Genomic DNA, 18692 nt, shown 5'->3' with positions numbered 1-18692 from the left:
GCAAAATAGCTGGAAACCTTTAGAAGGTCCATCATTATTAGTAATGAGCTGTTGTTACATTCATACAACATAATGTTATCAAACAGTACATAAAAATATCAGTAACAATGAATGTTACGATTAGAAATAAAGTTTAGAGAAAACGGCCACAGAAAATACGATCCATATAACATATGAAATGATAGGTAAAATTTAACATTGTTTAGAAATCTAGACAACTGTTGGAACAAAAGCAAGAGAATAACCCAAAATTCAGGAAAATCATTGACTCTGAGGAGAGTGACATAACTAGTGTGGGACAAAAGACAGGCTTCAAAGGTGCTCATGATACTCTATTTTTTAAGTTGGGTGGTGGAGAGATTTAGGGATTGTTAATCACACATGAAAAACCTACACTCTTCCACATTTACATAGTTCATAATACAAATTAGTCTAATGAGAATTACAACAAAGTCATCAAACTGAAAAAGGAAGCTACACATACCATTAACCACTGGGCATTCATCATCTTTGGGATCCTGAAGTCTTGAAAGAGCCAGAACTGCCTGTATTCTCACATTGGGAATTTTATCTTTCAACCTAATAAGCATGGCCTCATTAATTTTATCAAACAAATCATCATCAATCTGGGCATTCTCTGGCATACTTCCCAAGAGCTTGTTTATGAGCTGGCAAACTCTAAATCTAACTGCATTGCTGTTTGCTGCATGAGACTGAAACAGGAAAAAAAAAAAAAATCAAAATTTATTCATAGTCATATACCACTATTAAATAATTGCACACATACCATTTGAATACTATGTTTAGAATTTAAGAAGTTACAACAATAATTCATTACTTGCAGAGAAAGTATAATGCTACCTTGATTCATACGCATACTAAATATACATTATATAATCTCAAGATATACATAGGCCAAAGAATTTGCTAAATTATAGACCTCTTTGTAGGAACTCTTACTTTCCAAAATAAAAGAAATCATTTAAAATAAATGTATGTGAAAAATGGTTTGGAGAGATTAAAAGTTTAATGCTGGAATTATTTTAAAAGTTCAACTTTTAGTAATGTTATTTGTTAACATATAATGGATGTATTGTTTGTAAAATATTCCTAAAATTAAAAAAGTAATACAGCATTGGACCAGGAGGGAAAAAAACAATAAAGGAGAAGCCCACTTTTAATCTTTATGACAGTTTAGTAAGTCCCATAAAAGGCAAACTCATTCATAGATACTCTGCCAATTACAAGGTATTTCTTTCTCTGAAATATGCAAACTCCTAAGGTCCTTTTAACATAGTAATATTTTCTATAATCCTTCCCCCCAAATTCTAGTTTCTTACCTTTAATAAGAAAGTAAACAAGTAATTTAAAATCCCACCGTCTTCCTCTTCCTCATCATCTTCCATATCTGATTGGTGAAATGAAGTAACAAACTTTGCTGCGAATTCAATGACCCTCTCCACAGCTGGTTCACGTTTATAGACCACCATGGCATATTTAAGGTAATGAATGAACTCCTCATGAAAAATTGTTTTATCATCCATCTGAAACACAAATGAAACCCTTCACAAACTGCATTAATAAAATTACTTATACCCAACATTAGTACAACACCGCTGAAAGCACCAGCCGTAACCCAAACCATAATCACTCTTTACTAAACTCTCAATTATCCCAACCATCCAAGAGTAAATGTTCACAAAGTTCTCTCCAGAGGAGTTTGACTTCTCCCAGGGAGAAAACAAAATGTGAGTTTTGACAGTGAAAGGATCCTTTGATTATTTTAAATACCCTTGAATGCTCAATATGCTTGGCATATTGAGTTTAGTAAACAACAGGTTTCTTCATGAACCCAAGTGCTTTCCTATTTTGTCACATCTAAGCCTTTCTCTACAAGGCAATATCTTTTGATTTAACCTTCACATCCTATCCCATACTTTCAAGCCCTGGTATGTCGACCTAATACTTCGTAGACCTCAAGATAATTTTTTTCCCTCGTCCTGCTTTTCTTGTGGATCTGTTATGGCAGAATTCCGTCAGGGAAGCAGGCAGAGAAAGTATAATGCTACCTTGATTCATACGCATACTAAATATACATTATATAATCTCAAAATATACACAGGCCAAAGAATTTGCTAAATTATAGACCTCTTTGTAGGAACTCTTACTTTTCTCAAAATGAAAGAACTCACTTAAAATAAATGCATGTGAGAAATGCTTTGTAGAGAGTAAAAGTTTAACGCTGGAATTATTTTTTAAAAAGTTCAACTTTTAGTAATGATATTTATTAACATGTAATGGATGTATTTTAATGCAGAGAAGAGGAAGGAAGCTCTTCAAGTACGCCAGCCCAGCGGGCTTTACACCAGAGACTGGCATACCTCCCAAGGGCTTGTTTATGAGCTGGCAAACTCTAAATCTAACTGCATTGCTGTTTGCTGCATGAGACTGAAACAGAAAAAAAAAAAAAAAAAAATCAAGATTTCTTCATAGTCACATACCACTATTAAATAATTGCACACATACCATTTGAATACTATGTTTAGAATTTAAGAAGTTACAACAATAATTCGTTACTTGCAGAGAAAGTATGCCCAGGGCAACTAGGTTACAGAGTATACGTTGACGAAAGCAAGGGATACAGTCCTGTAGAGATGCATGATCGGAGCGCGCTGGCCTTGAGGATGCTCATCAGCTGCTCCCTGACCCTTCAGCCCAGGGGCCGGGTCCCCACTTCAGCTCCCCACAGGCCGGGCTGCACTTTCCACTTCAGATCCCCGCAAGACAAACCAGCATTTGCAGGGCGGGGAGAGCGGGTCCCAACGCCTCGGCTGCTCATGGGGTGGAGCCAAGTGAACCCGGGTCTGGCCGGCGCATCTGACGGGTGCGGGGAGTTCCCGGAGGGACGACCCCGGGGATCAAGGCTCCCGCCGCGCACCCCGGATCCAGCCGCCCGCCCCCCGAGCGCTGCGCGATCCCGCGCTGCCCTCCGAGCTCACCCCCCGACCGAGCAGCAACGATCGCCGGGGGGAGAAAGGGGTGCCGGAGCCCTGAGGCTGGGGCGGAGGGGCCGCGGAGACCGGGGGAGCCGGGGGTCGGGGAGGCCGGGGGCCTGGAGGGTCGGGGAGCCGGGGGACCAGGGGGACTCGGGGGCCGGGGGAGGTCGGGGAGTAGGGGGGCCGGGGGCGGGGGATTCGGGGGGCGGGGGTAGGGGAACCGGGGGGCAGGGGATCGGGGCCGGGGGAGCCCGGTGGGGGCCGGGGGCCGGGGGGCCGGGGGAGTGGGGGAGCGGGGGTGGGGAACCGGGGGCAGGGGATCGGGGGCCAGGGGAGCCCGGTGGGGGCCGGGGGCCGGGGGCCGGGGGAGTGGGGGGACGGGGGTGGGGGAACCGGGGGGCAGGGGATCGGGGGCCGGGGGAGCCCGGTGGGGGCCGGGGGCCGGGGGAGTGGGGGGGCGGGGTGGGGGAACCGGGGGGCAGGGGATCGGGGGCCGGGGAGCCCGGTGGGGGCCGGGGGCCGGGGGGCCGGGGGAATGGGGGGGCGGGGGTGGGGGAACCGGGGGCCAGGGGATCGGGGGCCGGGGGAGCCCGGTGGGGCCGGGGCCGCGGGCCGGGCCCGCTCACCGTGCGGTAGGTGCGGCTCAGCGACACCACCAGCTTCGCCTGGTTCTGGTGCGGCTGCTGCGCCAGCTGGAAGGCCTCTTTGACCGGCAGCAGCCTCTTCTCCGCCCCCATGGCGCCGGGACCCGATCGGGGCGCGCCCTGCCCGCCGCGGCCGCCGATGACCCGCGACACCCCCGCCGACCCGGGCCTCAGACGCGGGGCCCGCCGCCTCCGAGAGACAGGGCGTGGTTACCGCCAGAGCTTTCAAAAACTCCCGCGGGGGACGAAATATCGCGAGACTACCTAGCCCGTCGCGCGGCGCGGGCGAAAGCAGGTGGCTCCGCCCCTCTCTCGCCCAGCCCGCTTGGGGCGCATGCGCCTAAGGTCGAGCTGGGGTAGGGGGCGTGGGCTCGCCCGGAAGTGACGTCTGCTGAGCGCGCCAGCGCCGCGGCGGTGCGACGGCGGGGGCCGGGCTGGTGGCGCTGGACCTCGCGGGCGGTGGAGCTGGGCTGAGGCGAGAAAGAAAGGAGGCATCCTCCGTGGGTGAGAACTGGGCGCCAGATGAGGGGAACAGGCCCTGCTCCGACTGAAGGGGCGCAGGGGCCCCGGGAGGAGGGACTCGGGCGTGCTGGGGGGCTCGGCAGCCTCCACTGAGAGGGAGACGTCCCGGGTCGGCTGATGGCGGCGGCTGCCGTCGGTCCAGCCTCGGCCCTCGCCGGTGCGGGGCTGCGAGGGCGGAGGGAGGCGGCTGGGAGCGCTGCGGGGGGAGGCACGACTTCCTTCAGAGGCAGCTTATTCTAGGCGGGCCAGCCTGCGAGGCCTGGTTTACACAGCAGCCTTCAAGAGAGCTGGGAGTGGAGTGTTTAGGGCGGTGGGTAAGGTAAGTGTGGGGTGGCTGCCAGCAGGAACTGAGGCTTTACACTTGCCTTTTTTTTGTTTTTTTTTTTTTTGAGGGTATCATGTCAGGCAGGAAAGGACATGTCAGTACCCACAACCCGCTAATGCACCACCTGTGCACCTTTGTCCTGTTGAGTTGCCTTCCCTCCCTGGCAGAAAAGACTTTTTTTGAATTTACTCTTCACTTTTATGTGTTGACAGCTTATGAGTACATTTCTGAGTAAGTGTGCGGTGGTTTCCTTGTTCTGACACCGGATACTCACACCAAACTGCTATTTTCAATATTTTTGAGGCTTATATTGATATTTTGTTAGCGATAATGGACGCCTTGTGGATCTTAATGTGCCAGACATTGCTCTGGACAGTGCGTCAACTATTTTTACTTTGAGAGCCATTGTATATACTATCCTTTTCACGTAAAGTTAGCCGGTAAACGAAAAATTAGAACTAATGTTTAGAAGCGTTTTTAAAATTTTTGTGGCCATTAATTGTTGCTCAGCTCTTTCATGCTTTGGGTACCTGCTACTACCTTTGTTACTTTGTTTGACAGAAGTTTCTAACAATATCCTTTTTTCTTTTTTTTTGACTTGTCTTTCTACAAATGAGAGTTCTCATGCTGAAAAATGAGATATATGACCACTAGAGGTCAGCCTAACTAGAGTTGGATTAATTTATTTTAGGAATAATGTTTTTTTATTGTAATAATTCAGTGTTTTTTGAACATCATAATCTGAAAAAATTAGAAGATACTAGATTAAAAATGAAGAAACAACTTTTGGAATAGGAGTCATTATTTGCAAACTATCTATACCATTGAGGTTAATATCTAAAATACATAAGGAACTCATCCTACTAGTAGTAAAAATACAACCTGATTGGAAAATGAGCAAAAGACCTGACTAGACATTTTTCCAAAGAAGACATCCAGGTGGCCAGTGGGTAGATGAAAACGTGCTTAACGTCACTAATCATTGGGGAAATGCAAGTCAGAAGCACAATAACATTCCAATTCATACCTATTAGGATGACTGTTATCAAAAAGTCAAAAGATAAGTGTTCACAAGGATGTGGAGAAATGGGAACTATATATGTTTGTGGAAATTTAATTTGACATAGCTATTATAGGAGAGTGTAGAGTTTCCTCAAAAAATTAAAAATGTGGGGCCTCCCCGGTGGTGCAGCGGTTGAGCGCTGGGTTGCGAAGCTGCCCGCAGCCTCTACAGCACCGGTTCGATCCCCGGCTGCTCCCCGGCCACCGGAGGAGGGTCCCACATGGCGCGCAGACCTCTCCTGCCGCCCGCTGCTCCCCTCAGCAGTGTCCTTCGGTCCATCTGCCTGCTCTGCTCCCCGCTCTGGCTCTGGTGGATTCTCTCACCCTCCCGTGCTTCTGACTGTACCCAGTGCTTGTATAAATAAATAAATCTTTTAAAAAAAAAAATTAAAAATGTGGGCCTCCCCGGTGGCGCAGGGGTTGAGCGCTGGGTTGCGAAGCTGCCCGCGGCCTCGCGGCGCCGGTTCGATCCCCGGCTGCTCCCTGGCCACCGGAGGAGGGTCCCACATGGCACGCAGACCTCTCCTGCCGCCCGCTGCTCCCCTCAGCAGTGTACTTCGGTCCTTCTGCCTGCTCTGCTCCCCGCTCTGGCTCTGGTGAATTCTCTCACCCTCCCGCACTTCTGACTGTACCCAGTGCTTGTATAAATAAATAAAAATAAATAAATCTTTAAAAAAAAATTAAAAATGTAACGACCATATGATCCAGCAATCCCACTTCTAGGTAGATATTGAAAGGAAATAAAATCACTGTCAAAGATATAGCTGCCCTGCCATGTTCATTGCAGCATTATTCACAACAACCGAGATAAGAAAACAACCTAAGTGTCCACTGATGGATGAATGGGTGATGAAGATGTATATGTTTATATATAATATAATGAAGTACTGTTCAGTCTTGTCAAAGAAGGAAATCCTGCAACTTGCAACAATGTGGACCAACCTGGAGGAGATTCTGCTGTTGAAATAAGTCTGACAGATACTGAAAGATGCTACTTTTATGTGGAATCCAAAAAAAAGTGAGACTCAGTAACAACAGGTAGAATCTTTGTTGTTAAGAAATTGGAAGCAGTGACTAGAGGATGGAGGAAACCTGAAATGTTTGTCAGAGGGTATAAACATTCTGTTTTGAGTGCCAGATAACTAATACAGCATAGGGACTGCAGTTTAATTAGTAACCGTGTATCCTTGAAAATTACTAAGAAAGTAGTTCTCAAATATTCTCATAAGGCACAAAGTGGTAATGGTGAGTGCGGTGATGGATGTGTTAACAAACCTGATGGTTAATGTATATATATCAAAACAGTAAATGTATATATATATGTATATATATCATATATATACTGCTTATATATATAAGCAGTAAATGTATATATATCAAAACAACACATTGTACGTGTTGAGAATATAATTTTCATCAATCATACCTCCACCAGACTGGTAAAAAGAGATGCTGTGTTGAACTTAATATCATAGTCTTAGTGCTTTAGAGCTTACCTGTTTCTTGACTTTTGCTGTGAGAAAAGAGAACAAATAACGACAACTATGGAAATAAATCTTTTCCTGTCTTTAGTAAACTTAGTTTAGTTGAAGAAATAGTGAAACTAGAGAATTTGTCTGGTAAACTAGTTAGTCCTAAAATTACAGAAAACCTATTAAAGTTAAGTTGTCCCCAGAGTATATGGAATGAGTGGTCAATTCAGCTTTGACATGGGAAGATTATACATGGAATACAAAGGCCTGATATGATGAGTTCACTCTAGAATTTACATATACCTTCAAAGATACTTTGTCTTATTTCTGCTAAAGTACAGTTGACCCTTTTAAAGAACACTATGATTAACACAATAACCAGTAATCTTGCCAGTGGGATCTGGTTGAAATGAACGTGGTAGAAATATAAATGGGCAGAAGAAATAAAGCCAGCAGCTTCTCATCTCAATTAATAAAATGAAGACAATACATTTTGATTTTGTTTTCAGATTGAACTGGGTGCTATTATAAACTTAAAAGTATTTGTTCTTAAAGTCATAAACAGTTCTGTTTATATTCCTTTAGTACTTTATTGCTCTTAAAAAATTAGTTTCATTTGTGTTTGTCAGACATTTTGCCAAATTACCTAAATAAAATTTGGGAGTTTTGTCTCCCTAAAATAAAAATAAAGCGTGCTTGTATAGTTCCTTACAGCAGGCCATCATCATTTTGTCACTAATTCCTTCAAAAATGTTCTAAACCTCTAATAGGTGCCAGACACTGCTGGGAACTGAATTAGATAAAAACAATGTGTAGAGAAGCCAGAAAAATGTTCCTTAGGGGACGATTACTGACATGAAACCAGACCATAGGACCTTATTAACACAACTCAGTGTGTATTTGAAACTGGAGATGTTTACTGACTCACTGGAAATCACCTGTAGAGTGATTTCCTATAGAGAGGCATAAGTGGAATATTGATACTTTGTTTTTTGCTTTTTTCATTTAGAGCTATGCCCTTAGTCTGTCTGTGTTGGTGTGTTTACTTTTAATGTGCTGTCACTGCATTTTACATGTCTGTTTCTCTAGAGTTGGAAACCCAGAGTGCTTCTAATTCCTTACCATCCAAGACAGAACTTCACCGTACATGTTTTGTTTTGTGGTTTTTTGTTTGGGGGGTTTTCCTGCTGCATGTACTAGTAAGTGTAGAATGGCTAGATTGGGAGATGTGCAAATAGACTATGTAGTGCAGCCAGATTGTCCTTCAGAAAGGCTGTCCCATGCTAATTGACCAGCAGTGCTGCTTCCTAAAGGAGTTCATCAGTCTCCTCTCAACACTTGGCATGCTCTGGCTTCCTCATCTTCACCATGCTAGTAGAATAGGGTGCTCTCTCCTAGCCTGTAGCTAGTGGATGTTCTCTTCTGTAAACTGGATATTTTTGTGCTTTCACAATTTCCATATTGAGGTTGCTATCTTTTTTGTTGTTGATTTTGTAGTTAACTTTGTTCTGCGGTTCAATCCAGAAATGATTAATGTTGAATTGTTAAATTCATTGTTTTGGGTCTTATGCTTTATTTATTTATTTATTTATTTTAATTTAAGAACACCTTCCCTGGGAAGGAAGACACAAATACAGTCCCTGATGTTATATTCTGTTAACTCTGTGGTTTTACACATTAAGTATGTAATGTAATTAGATTATTGTTTAGCCTTTAATCCTTCATGAGTTTTCCTTCATATGTCACATTATATAGGTATAACAATTTTATTTTTCTTCACATCATCGACCAGTTTTACCAATATGTGCTAAATGCATTTCCCCCTTGGTTTTATGTACTAATTTATTGTGCTTTGCATGCCAAAATTTTGTATTGGCTCTGTTTCTCAGCTTTGTTCTATTTAATTGGATTGTTTGCCCTTAAACTAACTCCATTTGTTTAATTTCTGTGGCTTTTGTAATATATGTTTATATCTTGTAGGACAAGAACCTTCTTTGTACTTCCATTTAAATAGTTGATTTGGCTACATGTAGAATTTTCTTCTTTGCATATTAGGATTGTATATGTTAAATTTGAATATTTATTTGTTCCAAGAACAAGGTATGTCTATTTTAAATTATCTTCTGTGTCCCTTATTACAACTTTACATTCTTCATAGAGGTCTTGCATGTTGATTAGTTCCTAGAACCTTTATAGGTTTGATGTTCTTCGTTTTTTTCCTCTATTGTAAAAGGTAAATATGTAATTCCTTTTCCAGGTACTGTTGTGGTATAGAAGTTCAGAGTACCTGTGTTCAGATTCTTTGACTTAGTAGAAGTATGACTTTGGGCAGGTAGCTTAAAAACTTCTGTAAAATGGGACAAGGAAAGTATCTATCTTATAGAGTTGCTAGAATCTAAAATGATTCAAAATTTAGGCATTTTCCTAGCATAGTACCTGGCAAATAGTAAGTGCTGCATAAATGAATGAATGACTGTTCATAGGTTTATCAGGTCCAGGAGCTTTGTTGAGCCCTTTTATTAGCTCTAATACTTTATATGTTAGTTTCTCAAACTAGATGGCCATATCATAGGTAAATTCTTTTGTCCCTTTTCTTTCAATTTGTATGCCTGTCATTTATTTCCTTTGTTATGTTTTGTTTGTTCTGGGTGTGTATAACATTGATCAGGAGATTTGACACTGTGTCAGCCGTGGTCATCCTTACCAGAGTTTTTTTAAAGGAAGGTGTCTGTAGTTCCTCATTCAGGATAATGGCTAAAATTTTTTGCTAGATAACCTTTACTCAGTTGAGAAAGGAACTCCTCCTAGTTTGATAAGTGCTTTGTTTCTTAAAGCATAAGTAGATGCTGATTGGAAACTAGGGAAAGGTTAGATAATCCACCATTGATTAAATTATCTGGTCTTCCCCCCTACCCCCACTTTATTACTGTGGTGACATATTTATAAATTTTCTGATATCAAGATTCTCTTGCTTTCCTGGAATAAATTCTACATGATTGTGGCATGCTGCTTTTTTTAAGACAATACTAGGTTTTGTTTGTATATTTTTCAAGTGAAATGTGCTCTACTTTTCTAAATTAGTTCCTCTATAGATTTGGAATTAATACTTTAGTCTCTTAAAAGAGATTGGTCTGTTCATATGCTTTTTTTTTTTTTTTTGTGATACTACTTGTAAGTATCCTTAAAGGCTTAGTATAACTTACCGCTAAAACTGTATGAACCTAATATATTTAATAGGAGTTTGATACTTTCTCAGTTTCTGTAATACCTAATGGTCTAGAAGTCTATTTCCTCCTATACAAAATTTATTGTTTATATTCTAGAACTGAGCTGTTTCATCTAGATTTTTATTTTTAGCATTTGTCATGTTCTTATAAGTAATCTTTTTGTTATTTTTAAACCTTTCTTGATAAGACTCAGTTTCTTTTTTCCTATTTTCAGATAGCCATCTTTTATCAATCTTCTTTATTATTCTGCCAAATACTATTTTATTTCCTACATATTTATACAGTATTTCATTTATTATTGTTCTGCCTATTTTACTATTTCTCTTTTCCATTTTCTTGAATGCTTAACTGTGGACATTTTAACTTCCTCGTTCCTTTAGGTGCTGGGTTAGCCATATCATATAAATTTTGGCTTGTGTTTATATTATTAACTTTTAATATTTCTTAATATTATGATTTCCATGTAAACCTTGAGTTACTTCGTTTCCCAGAAGAGGATTACTTTTAACTAACCTTTAGTATCTTTTATTAAATTATGGTCAGAGACTTTAATCTGAATGAAATTGACCCTTAAAACTAGACCCTGATCGGGCCTCCCTGGTGCACAGCGGTTGAGCGCTGGGTTGTGAAGCTGCCCTCAGCCTCTGTGGCACCAGTTCAATCCCCGGCTGCTCCCCGGCCACTGGAGGAGGTTCCCACATGGCGCGCAGACCTCTCCTGCTGCCCGCTGCTCCCCTCCCCTCAGCAGTGTCCTTCGGTCCTTCTGCCTGCTCTGCTCCTTGCTCTGGCTCTGGTGAATTCTCTCACCCTCCCGCACTTCTGACTGTACCCAGTGCTGTATAAATAAATAAATAAATCTTTTAAAAAAAAAAAAAAACTAGACCCTGATCTAGTTATGAAACCAAGAATTGGGTTGGTGAGTCCTGATGGATAGCCTTAGCAAAGCAGTACACAACCACAAAGCAGGCACATCGTTGGAACAATAACAGGATTTATGTGTGTAGATTTGTGTGCCCATGTATCTGTTCTGTTGGGTGTAGAGTTCTGTACTCTTATGTAATACCTAAAATGAATTAACTATTTTAGTTATTTTTCTGCCTTTAACATCCCTGCTTATACTTCTTCCTTCTCAATTTTATCAGTTTCTTGAGAAATTTTTAGGATGTGCTTTCAGGTTTATGTATGTTTATGACATGTATGTTATCCTACTCTCTTCTTTTTACTGGTATTATCATCCATCTTTATGCCTTATATTTTTTATCCCTTATCTTTGTTGAATACTGAGATTGCTGCCCCAGCTTTTTTTGTTTCTCGGTTGTGTGAGATGTCCTTTTTTACCCTTTTCTTTTTGACCTTTCTGTGTCATCTTGATTTAAAATGGCTTGTTAGCAGCATTTATGGAAGTTTATTTTGTTTTTTAATATAGTCCGAGTATCTGCCTCTTAACTGTAAGTTTAATTTGTTTATATTCATTGTAATGCCTGCAGTGTATACCTGCTTAGTAACTGCCATCCTCTCTCATACCTGTGAGTATGGTCATAACAGCCACAAACCAGACTCCTCTTCTAGTTTTGTGTTATCAGGAGTCATTCATGTTAGGGAAGTCTGCCGAAGCCTATGAGCTCTAGGTGGGAAAGCCAATAAGGCTTCAGCACCCACGTTCTGGGATACGCAACAGCTGGATGGACAATAATGGTACCCAGTACTTTCAGGCTTTATTATCATGTCTCTAGTCTTCTCATTCACAGGTTAAGGCTACCTTTCCAGATAGTCCAACAACTAAGTCACCAGTTTCCAAGAGCATTTGCACCACCAGTGGAAAACATCGGCGCCATGTACACCCGATGTCCTTGACAACCGATCCCCACTGTCCCCCTGCTCCAGCGAACAACGAAGGCAGCCAATGAGTTTCTTTTCATTACCAAGTAGATAAAATATCCCTGCCAACAAAGCAGAGTACACCAGTGTCTCACAATATAATGACCATTTGAGACCACACTCAGAATATCGGCTAGCCTAGATTCTCTTCCTGGGTAGTCGGGATTTGAAGGAGAGACTCTAACCTTGCTGCTGGTAAGTGACTAACACTTTTACACACAGAACTGGTCCTGAGAACTAAGATGTCTTCTCTGTAATCGAAGAATATACAGCGTAATCTTGAAGAGCTGCACAGAGATGTGACCCAGAGGCATACTATACTGTGTGTGTCATGGACTGAGAAACAAATTAATCTTGTGGAAAGGATTTTTCATCTTTTTTTTTTTTTTTTTTTTTTTTTGTGCCAGTGTTAGTGTTTTGCTGGCATAGATTGGTACCTTCTTCTGATTCCTTCTTCTGTTGTACTCCAATGGGTCCCAGAAATCCCTCTCCTGACCCTTTATCAGACTCAGAAAGTGAGGAAGAAGAAAATGCTGACTACCTGAATGAGAGTTCTGGGGAAGAGTGGGATTCCTCTGAAGAAGATAACCCTGTGATGCCCAACCTCACGCCTCTAGAGAGTCTTGCGTGGCAGGTTAAGTGCCTTTTAAAATATTCTACCACTTGGAAACCTTTAAATCCTAATTCCTGGCTCTATCATGCTAAACTCCTGGACCCGAGCACACCTGTCCATATACTTCGAGAGATAGGTCTGAGACTCTCCCATTGCTCCCACTGTGTACCCAAACTGGAACCAATTCCTGAATGGCCCCCTCTGGCTTCATGTGGAGTTCCACCTTTTCAAAAGCCCCTTACCAGTCCCAGCCGACTTTCTAGAAACCAGGCCACTCTAAATGGAGCACTGCAGTTTGCTACCAAACAGTTAAGCCGAACACTGAGCAGAGCTACTCCCATACTTGACTACCTAAGACAGACCCCAAACTCATGTGTTTCTGGTTGTTGTTGTGGCTGGTTAACTAAAACAGTTAAGGAGACAACCCGTACTGAACCCATCAACACCACTTACTCCTATACTGACTTCCAGAAGGCAGTTAACAAACTCCTAAATGCATCGCTGTAAAGATCGACCACTTGCCAGATAGCTCTCATGTTGCCAGTTGAGAAGGAAGTACAGAGTTCCACAGCCCACAGCTGAGAGACTGCTGCCTTCTCATACAATGCTCTGTCCTGACAAGCCAGAGTACTTCCAGGGACAGAATGTACACCCAGGAATCCCCTAATCTTCTATAGAAAATGTGGGTTGTATGCTCTTGGATAGGCCCTGTGGATAAAATGAGAACATCAGTGGAGAAATGGTCAGCAGCAACCATATTACAAAAAGTAAATTGACTGTTCACATTCAGTTCTCCCCACTTTGCTCTCTCAGTGAACTCTTAAAGTAGATATTTTTTAATTTGAAGAAAAAAGTAGGCCACTACTCCCTGTGTCACCCAGTCTTCGGAACCACATTATGGAAAGTGGAGTCATTAACTCCCAGTGACATCTTTCAGAGCATGCTCGTCTCTGACATTCATTGCTAGAGGGAGTTAAATTGAATAACGACAAAAGGAAATGATGGGGCTATGGATTTATCTTCCAGCTTTTATGTAGATAGACCTAGATAAGGTACCCTATTGGGCTTTCTGATTCTTGGGGAGAGAATGCAGTTTCAGACCCAGTCTACCCTGCCCCAGACCTGTTATGGTATCTATAATACAGCGTAAATTCTGTCACAGGCTCGTGCCGGCTTGACTTTGAATTGGCCTATAAGACCATACCTTGGGATTTGTTTTAAACAAACACCTGTCCTAACAATAGTATGTTTCCTGCATCTTGGAACCCGGACCTTAGTCGCGAGTAAGTAAAACACATTTCAGAAGACCAGTGGGAAAGGAGTGAGGACATTTATGCTTCACATTAATTCTAGTGGACTGGAACATTTTATTTGTATAGTGTTTCCTGCAGCAATAGTTTATGCACTTTCCATACCCTTTGCAAACTTCAGGAATCTTTTTAACTTAAGACCCTTACTACAGAGCATCTCAGTCTAATACAGTCTGAGATTGATGTTTTTTATCATTATTTTTCTATAACGGTTGAACAAGGAAGAGTATCCTTATAAGAGAGTCTTGCTGTATTTAGTTGAGTCAAAACATAGAAATCAATATAAAATTGGCATGAAACCACTGAATCTTTTCACACACCTACAATAAAGAGGGAGTCAGAAAATCAGTTGTTAAAGATACATCTTTATTCTTATGTTGGTTTTACTTTTTTCTGTTGGCCATATTAAGTGCCGTGTGCAATGTGGCATCAAAGCGTTGAAACGTTATTGGAATCACATCTATAAATGTATAGCAACTTTCTAAAGAGAGAATGTTTATAATCTAGTGAGAATTTTTGCTGAGACTAGTTATCTTAAGGAAAAGGGAGCATTTTAGTAGGTAGTAAGAATATTTGTTAATGGAAAATTACTGAACTGATAGTGCAAAATGAATGTATCAGAAACTATTCTGTGTAAATGTTCTGTAAAAAATTGTTTTGCAATTTTTTAAAATGTTACAAGAATCTGTGTCGTCTTTAAATGGGGAAGAGGGAGGAAGGTCTGAAAATTAAAGTATGTTGATATTTATGTAATCAGAACATACTCTTCTCTGTGTGTGTGTGTGCGCACATGCCTCTCAGTAAAGATGCCTTGGTCACGAACTCATTTTGCTATTCACTCAAAGGAAACCTTTCTCCATCTTTGCAGCTGAATAAACCAACAGCTTTGTACATGCTGAACAGAGTACAGTCATTTGTTCTCCACAAATGAAATAGACCCTGCTAGGCTTAAGGCATCAATGTTCTATAAATGCTGAATAGAGTCAGTAGATACAGCATACACATCTACCAGATAGATGACTTTGAAGCTGTAGAAATGAAACACACTTGAAGAAAATGTCAGATACTCTATCAAGACCCAGCTTTCAACCCATTTGTTTGTCCATATGAAGTAATTCCAGATTGCACAAATTTTTATGTACCTGAATAAGCCTTTTTTGTGTGTCGTGTATGTCAGGTTAGGGTGAATTTGCACTTTCGTACACTCCCTGCATGGGCCTTCCCATTAGGATAAAGAAGGAAATGAGCCTCTAGAAATATAGAAGGAGTAAGGAAACAAGATTTCTAAATCCACAACCATTAATGTTATTTAAAGGCACTGTTCTCTCTCCATCTAGATAGGTAGCTTCTTGTTAAAGCAATCCATATTTGTTGAGCCCAGGAGACCACAGACATGTCTTTAAATCCCACCAGCTTCCTAAGAGAATTTTAAAAAAATGGATACATGGCAGGAGGAGGGCAAAAGGCTGCCTTTAGGGAATTATCCTGCTGGGGGTCCTATCACAGAATTTCTCTAGGAAGAGACAATGTTTTGATATTAGTAGATTATTAAAACAACTAGGGACCTTAGATGCCACTTAGGTTATTTTTTTACTGATACATAAATTCTCATATCTCAAATGATTTTCTATTTTTGACTCCAATGTTAGAGAACTCTGTCTTTTGGAACAACATATCTGTTTTAAATCTCCTGTTAGATTAGTCATTCATCAGGTAGCATTACCATGTGCCTGCTATAATCCTGATGCTGGGAGTGCAAAGTGAAATAAAAAAAAAAAACTTCATAAGAAATTAGTTTTAAAATACATTTAACATTTAACCACTGTAATTTGCCCCAAGCTTTTGACCACTGATGCCATTTCTGCTTTCTTGGATCTAGTCCTAACACCTTTAGTCTGAACATGGCTTATAATGGGGAATCACAAAAGTGACTGGGACAGCCATTCAAGTGCAGTGGGAATGTGTATGGAGAGTGTGCTCCCCTAATTAAACCCCTTAAACCCTCACTAGTAGCCAAGGGGATAAATAGGTATTTTAGAAGCATGTGAAGTTGTATGTGCTAAATTCACAAGGCATTGACATGTTTTGTTCATGTTACTACAATATATAGGAAAGCCCAGAAAATGGATAAACTTCAGAGACTTCATGAAACAATTTATGTCAACTGCTGGCATATGATTCCACCAATGAGCAACAGAAAGTTGATGGAGATACAATAGCTGATATCGGCCACTGGGTATTTCATCTGTGTCAAATTGCTATTAAAAGAAAAATATCTGTGATGCATCTCTGCCAATTTAAAAACAATCTTGATGGTGCTTATGATTTTGTGATCATTGAATGTAATGCCCTACTCTTCCAGTTGGTGGCAGCAGGAGGCTCATACATGGATACTATGAAGGTTTGGGGTATGAGACAAAAAAAGAACAATACCGCAATAATCTGATACTTACAGACTGCCCATCTTCTGTTACCTGGGAGAGTCACAATGAGTTCTTTTCAATGAGATATGGGAAAGAAATGCTTGACTGAAATAATTTGGAGTATCAAGCAGACAGTACCAGAGTTATCGCTCCCAAACAGCATGGAGTCAGTTTAAAAATGTTAGCTCAGTGTAGGTTTGGATCATAGTTCGGGAAGACATATGACATGAATATTCCTGGGATCATTTGGGAGGTTGTGCCTTATTCCCTGGGCTTAAGAGTAATTGCAGCTCATGTTATTTGTTTAAATGTCTTGGGTTGCCAGATATAGCAGAAATACAAGATGGTCAATTAAATTTGAATTTCAGATAAACAATGAAATATAGGACATACTTCTACCAGAAAAAAAAAATCTGAAATCATATTTAACTGGCACCCTAGATGTTATCTGGAAACCCTGCAAATTTAGCATTGATCCAGGTAACATTGATTCAGCTTGGGCTGTAGTCTTGCAGTTATTCCCAGGAAGCAGCCCAGCTCTTCCCATTATGTGTTGCTGTCTTACATCCAAATACTTGATGAGGGGAAAGAGATGCTTACACACAGTTGACCCAAGGATACAACTGCTGTTGAGAGGTGGAAGAGGAAGCTTGGTTGCAAATATAAGAATTTTTATAGAAGACACATAGCTGGCTAAAATAATCACACAACCTTTCGGACATTGCCAGACACAAATTTTTTAAGTACTATCTCAAAAACAGGTACTTTGGGTTTGTGGGTTTTGTTTGTATATATATTTTAGCGGTGACTTTCTCACTCACTATAAAAGGGAAAGATTAAGTGTATTGCTTTTTTTAAAGATATTTGCTAGGTAGCACAATTCTGGCACTCACTCATCATCACAGAAATTTGGAACACACCTTCCAGAACTCCCCAAAGACCCAAGGATTTGAAGAACAAGTTAACCTGGAAGATGGGAACGAAGCGCAAAGTTGAGAACAAGGGGATTACTTGAAAGTATGTTTTTGCCCTCCTTTTGTAATTAGGCAACCATGCCTCTTATGCCTCTTTTCTAGCAAAAGATTGGAGGATTGTGGAGCAACTAAGCCCCACTTGGACATAGAACTGATATGTGTGAAGGAGAGAATGCTGGTGTTCCTAGGCTCTATGCTGAAAAGAGTGTTGAGAGAATGTAGGTATTCGTGAGTCTTCAGTGCCCCTTTTCCACCGCGCTACAGAATCTGGCAACTGGGCTTATACCCAGCCCTGCCCACTCCATCTAGCAAGATGAACAATTGAACAGTTTGCCATATGATTATTTGTTACAGTGAAAATCAGAGGCCATAAGCCCTGCTTATTGATACACAACTTTCAGGCATTTGATTTAGAACCTCATAGCAAAGGATCACTGGACTTCCAACAATGAAAGAGAAAAAACAAAACAACTAAAAGAATCTGAAAAATATTGCATATAATGCAGGGAACATAAAACTCCCCAAAGAAGCTGTAATAGTCTCAAAACCAGGAGAATATATTACATTCATGGAATGAAAACAAGATGCTATAAAAAAGGAAAAATTAGAACTTGAAAGTATTAGAAAAATAAGCCAGAATTAAACATTCAGTAGATGTGATGGAAGATTAAGTGGAAGAAATTTCAGAAAGTAGAGTAAAAAGACAGAGATGGAAAATAGGAAAGAATAAAATAAATTTAGAAATTCAGAATGGGATACAACATTAGATAAATAAGAGGTGAAGAGAAAAAAGAAAGGAAGTGAGAAGATAAAATTGAGGAACATTTCCCCAAAATATCAGAAATGAGTCTCCTAAATTAAAAGGATCCACTGAGTGGCTGGCCTAATGAATTAAACAAACATAAAAGCAGGCTATATTTCAGGATGCCAGGGTTAAAGGAGATGCTAAAAGTACCTGAAGGGGAGAAATAGCGTCATATAAAAGAATGCTTTCAGAATGACACTTAGAAACTCATTAGTAGCAGCAGTGGATGCCAGAAGGCAATGAAAGCAAGGCCTTCAAATTTACTTTTTTTTTAAAGATTTATTTTTATACAAGAACTGGGGTACAGGCCAGAGGCACGGGAGGATGAGAAGATTCACCAGATAGAGAGCAGGGAGCAGAACAGGCAGACGGACTGAAAGCACTGCTGAGGGGAGCAGTGGGCGAGACAGGAGAGGTCTGCCACGCCATGTGGGCATCTCC

The 18692-nt window shown here is 41.1% G+C and overlaps 2 protein-coding genes across 3 annotated transcripts in view; one reads left to right on the top strand and one right to left on the bottom strand.

Moving 5' to 3' along the window:
* The window catches only part of NCAPG (non-SMC condensin I complex subunit G), a 29006-nt gene extending 25206 nt beyond the window's left edge, over positions 1-3800 (bottom strand). Inside the window, exons 1-3 of the mRNA XM_037529091.2 lie at positions 3623-3800; positions 1341-1544; positions 485-713 (exon numbers count right to left, since the gene is read on the bottom strand). Of these exons, the coding sequence (XP_037384988.1) occupies positions 485-713; positions 1341-1544; positions 3623-3733 (544 nt within the window). The 5' untranslated portion in view covers positions 3734-3800. The remainder of the gene's footprint in view (positions 1-484; positions 714-1340; positions 1545-3622) is intronic.
* Positions 3801-4067: 267 nt separating this feature from the next.
* Positions 4068-17664, top strand: DCAF16 (DDB1 and CUL4 associated factor 16). Of its 2 annotated transcripts, none has more exons than XM_037529418.2 (2): positions 4068-4144; positions 11997-17664. In XM_037529418.2, the coding sequence occupies exon 2, from the start codon at positions 12596-12598 to the stop codon at positions 13244-13246; it is 651 nt and encodes a 216-aa protein (XP_037385315.1). In that variant the 5' UTR covers positions 4068-4144; positions 11997-12595; the 3' UTR covers positions 13247-17664. The 2 variants fall into 2 exon arrangements, with proteins under 2 accessions (XP_037385315.1, XP_037385314.1); XM_037529417.2 differs by having other exon boundaries at positions 11982-17664.
* Positions 17665-18692: the final 1028 nt, after the last annotated feature.

Source organism: Talpa occidentalis, unplaced genomic scaffold (genome assembly GCF_014898055.3).
Source record: "Talpa occidentalis isolate TD23 unplaced genomic scaffold, MPIMG_talOcc4v2.1 talOcc4.6, whole genome shotgun sequence".
Classification (NCBI taxonomy): domain Eukaryota; kingdom Metazoa; phylum Chordata; class Mammalia; order Eulipotyphla; family Talpidae; genus Talpa; species Talpa occidentalis.
Note: the sequence above shows the minus strand (reverse complement) of the source record. Positions and strands in the feature narration are given on the sequence as shown.

Bases quoted from the DNA above. Each gene is read 5' to 3' on its own strand.
- DCAF16 (XM_037529418.2), top strand. From the start codon at position 12,596: ATGGGTCCCAGAAATCCCTCTCCTGACCCTTTATCAGACTCAGAAAGT.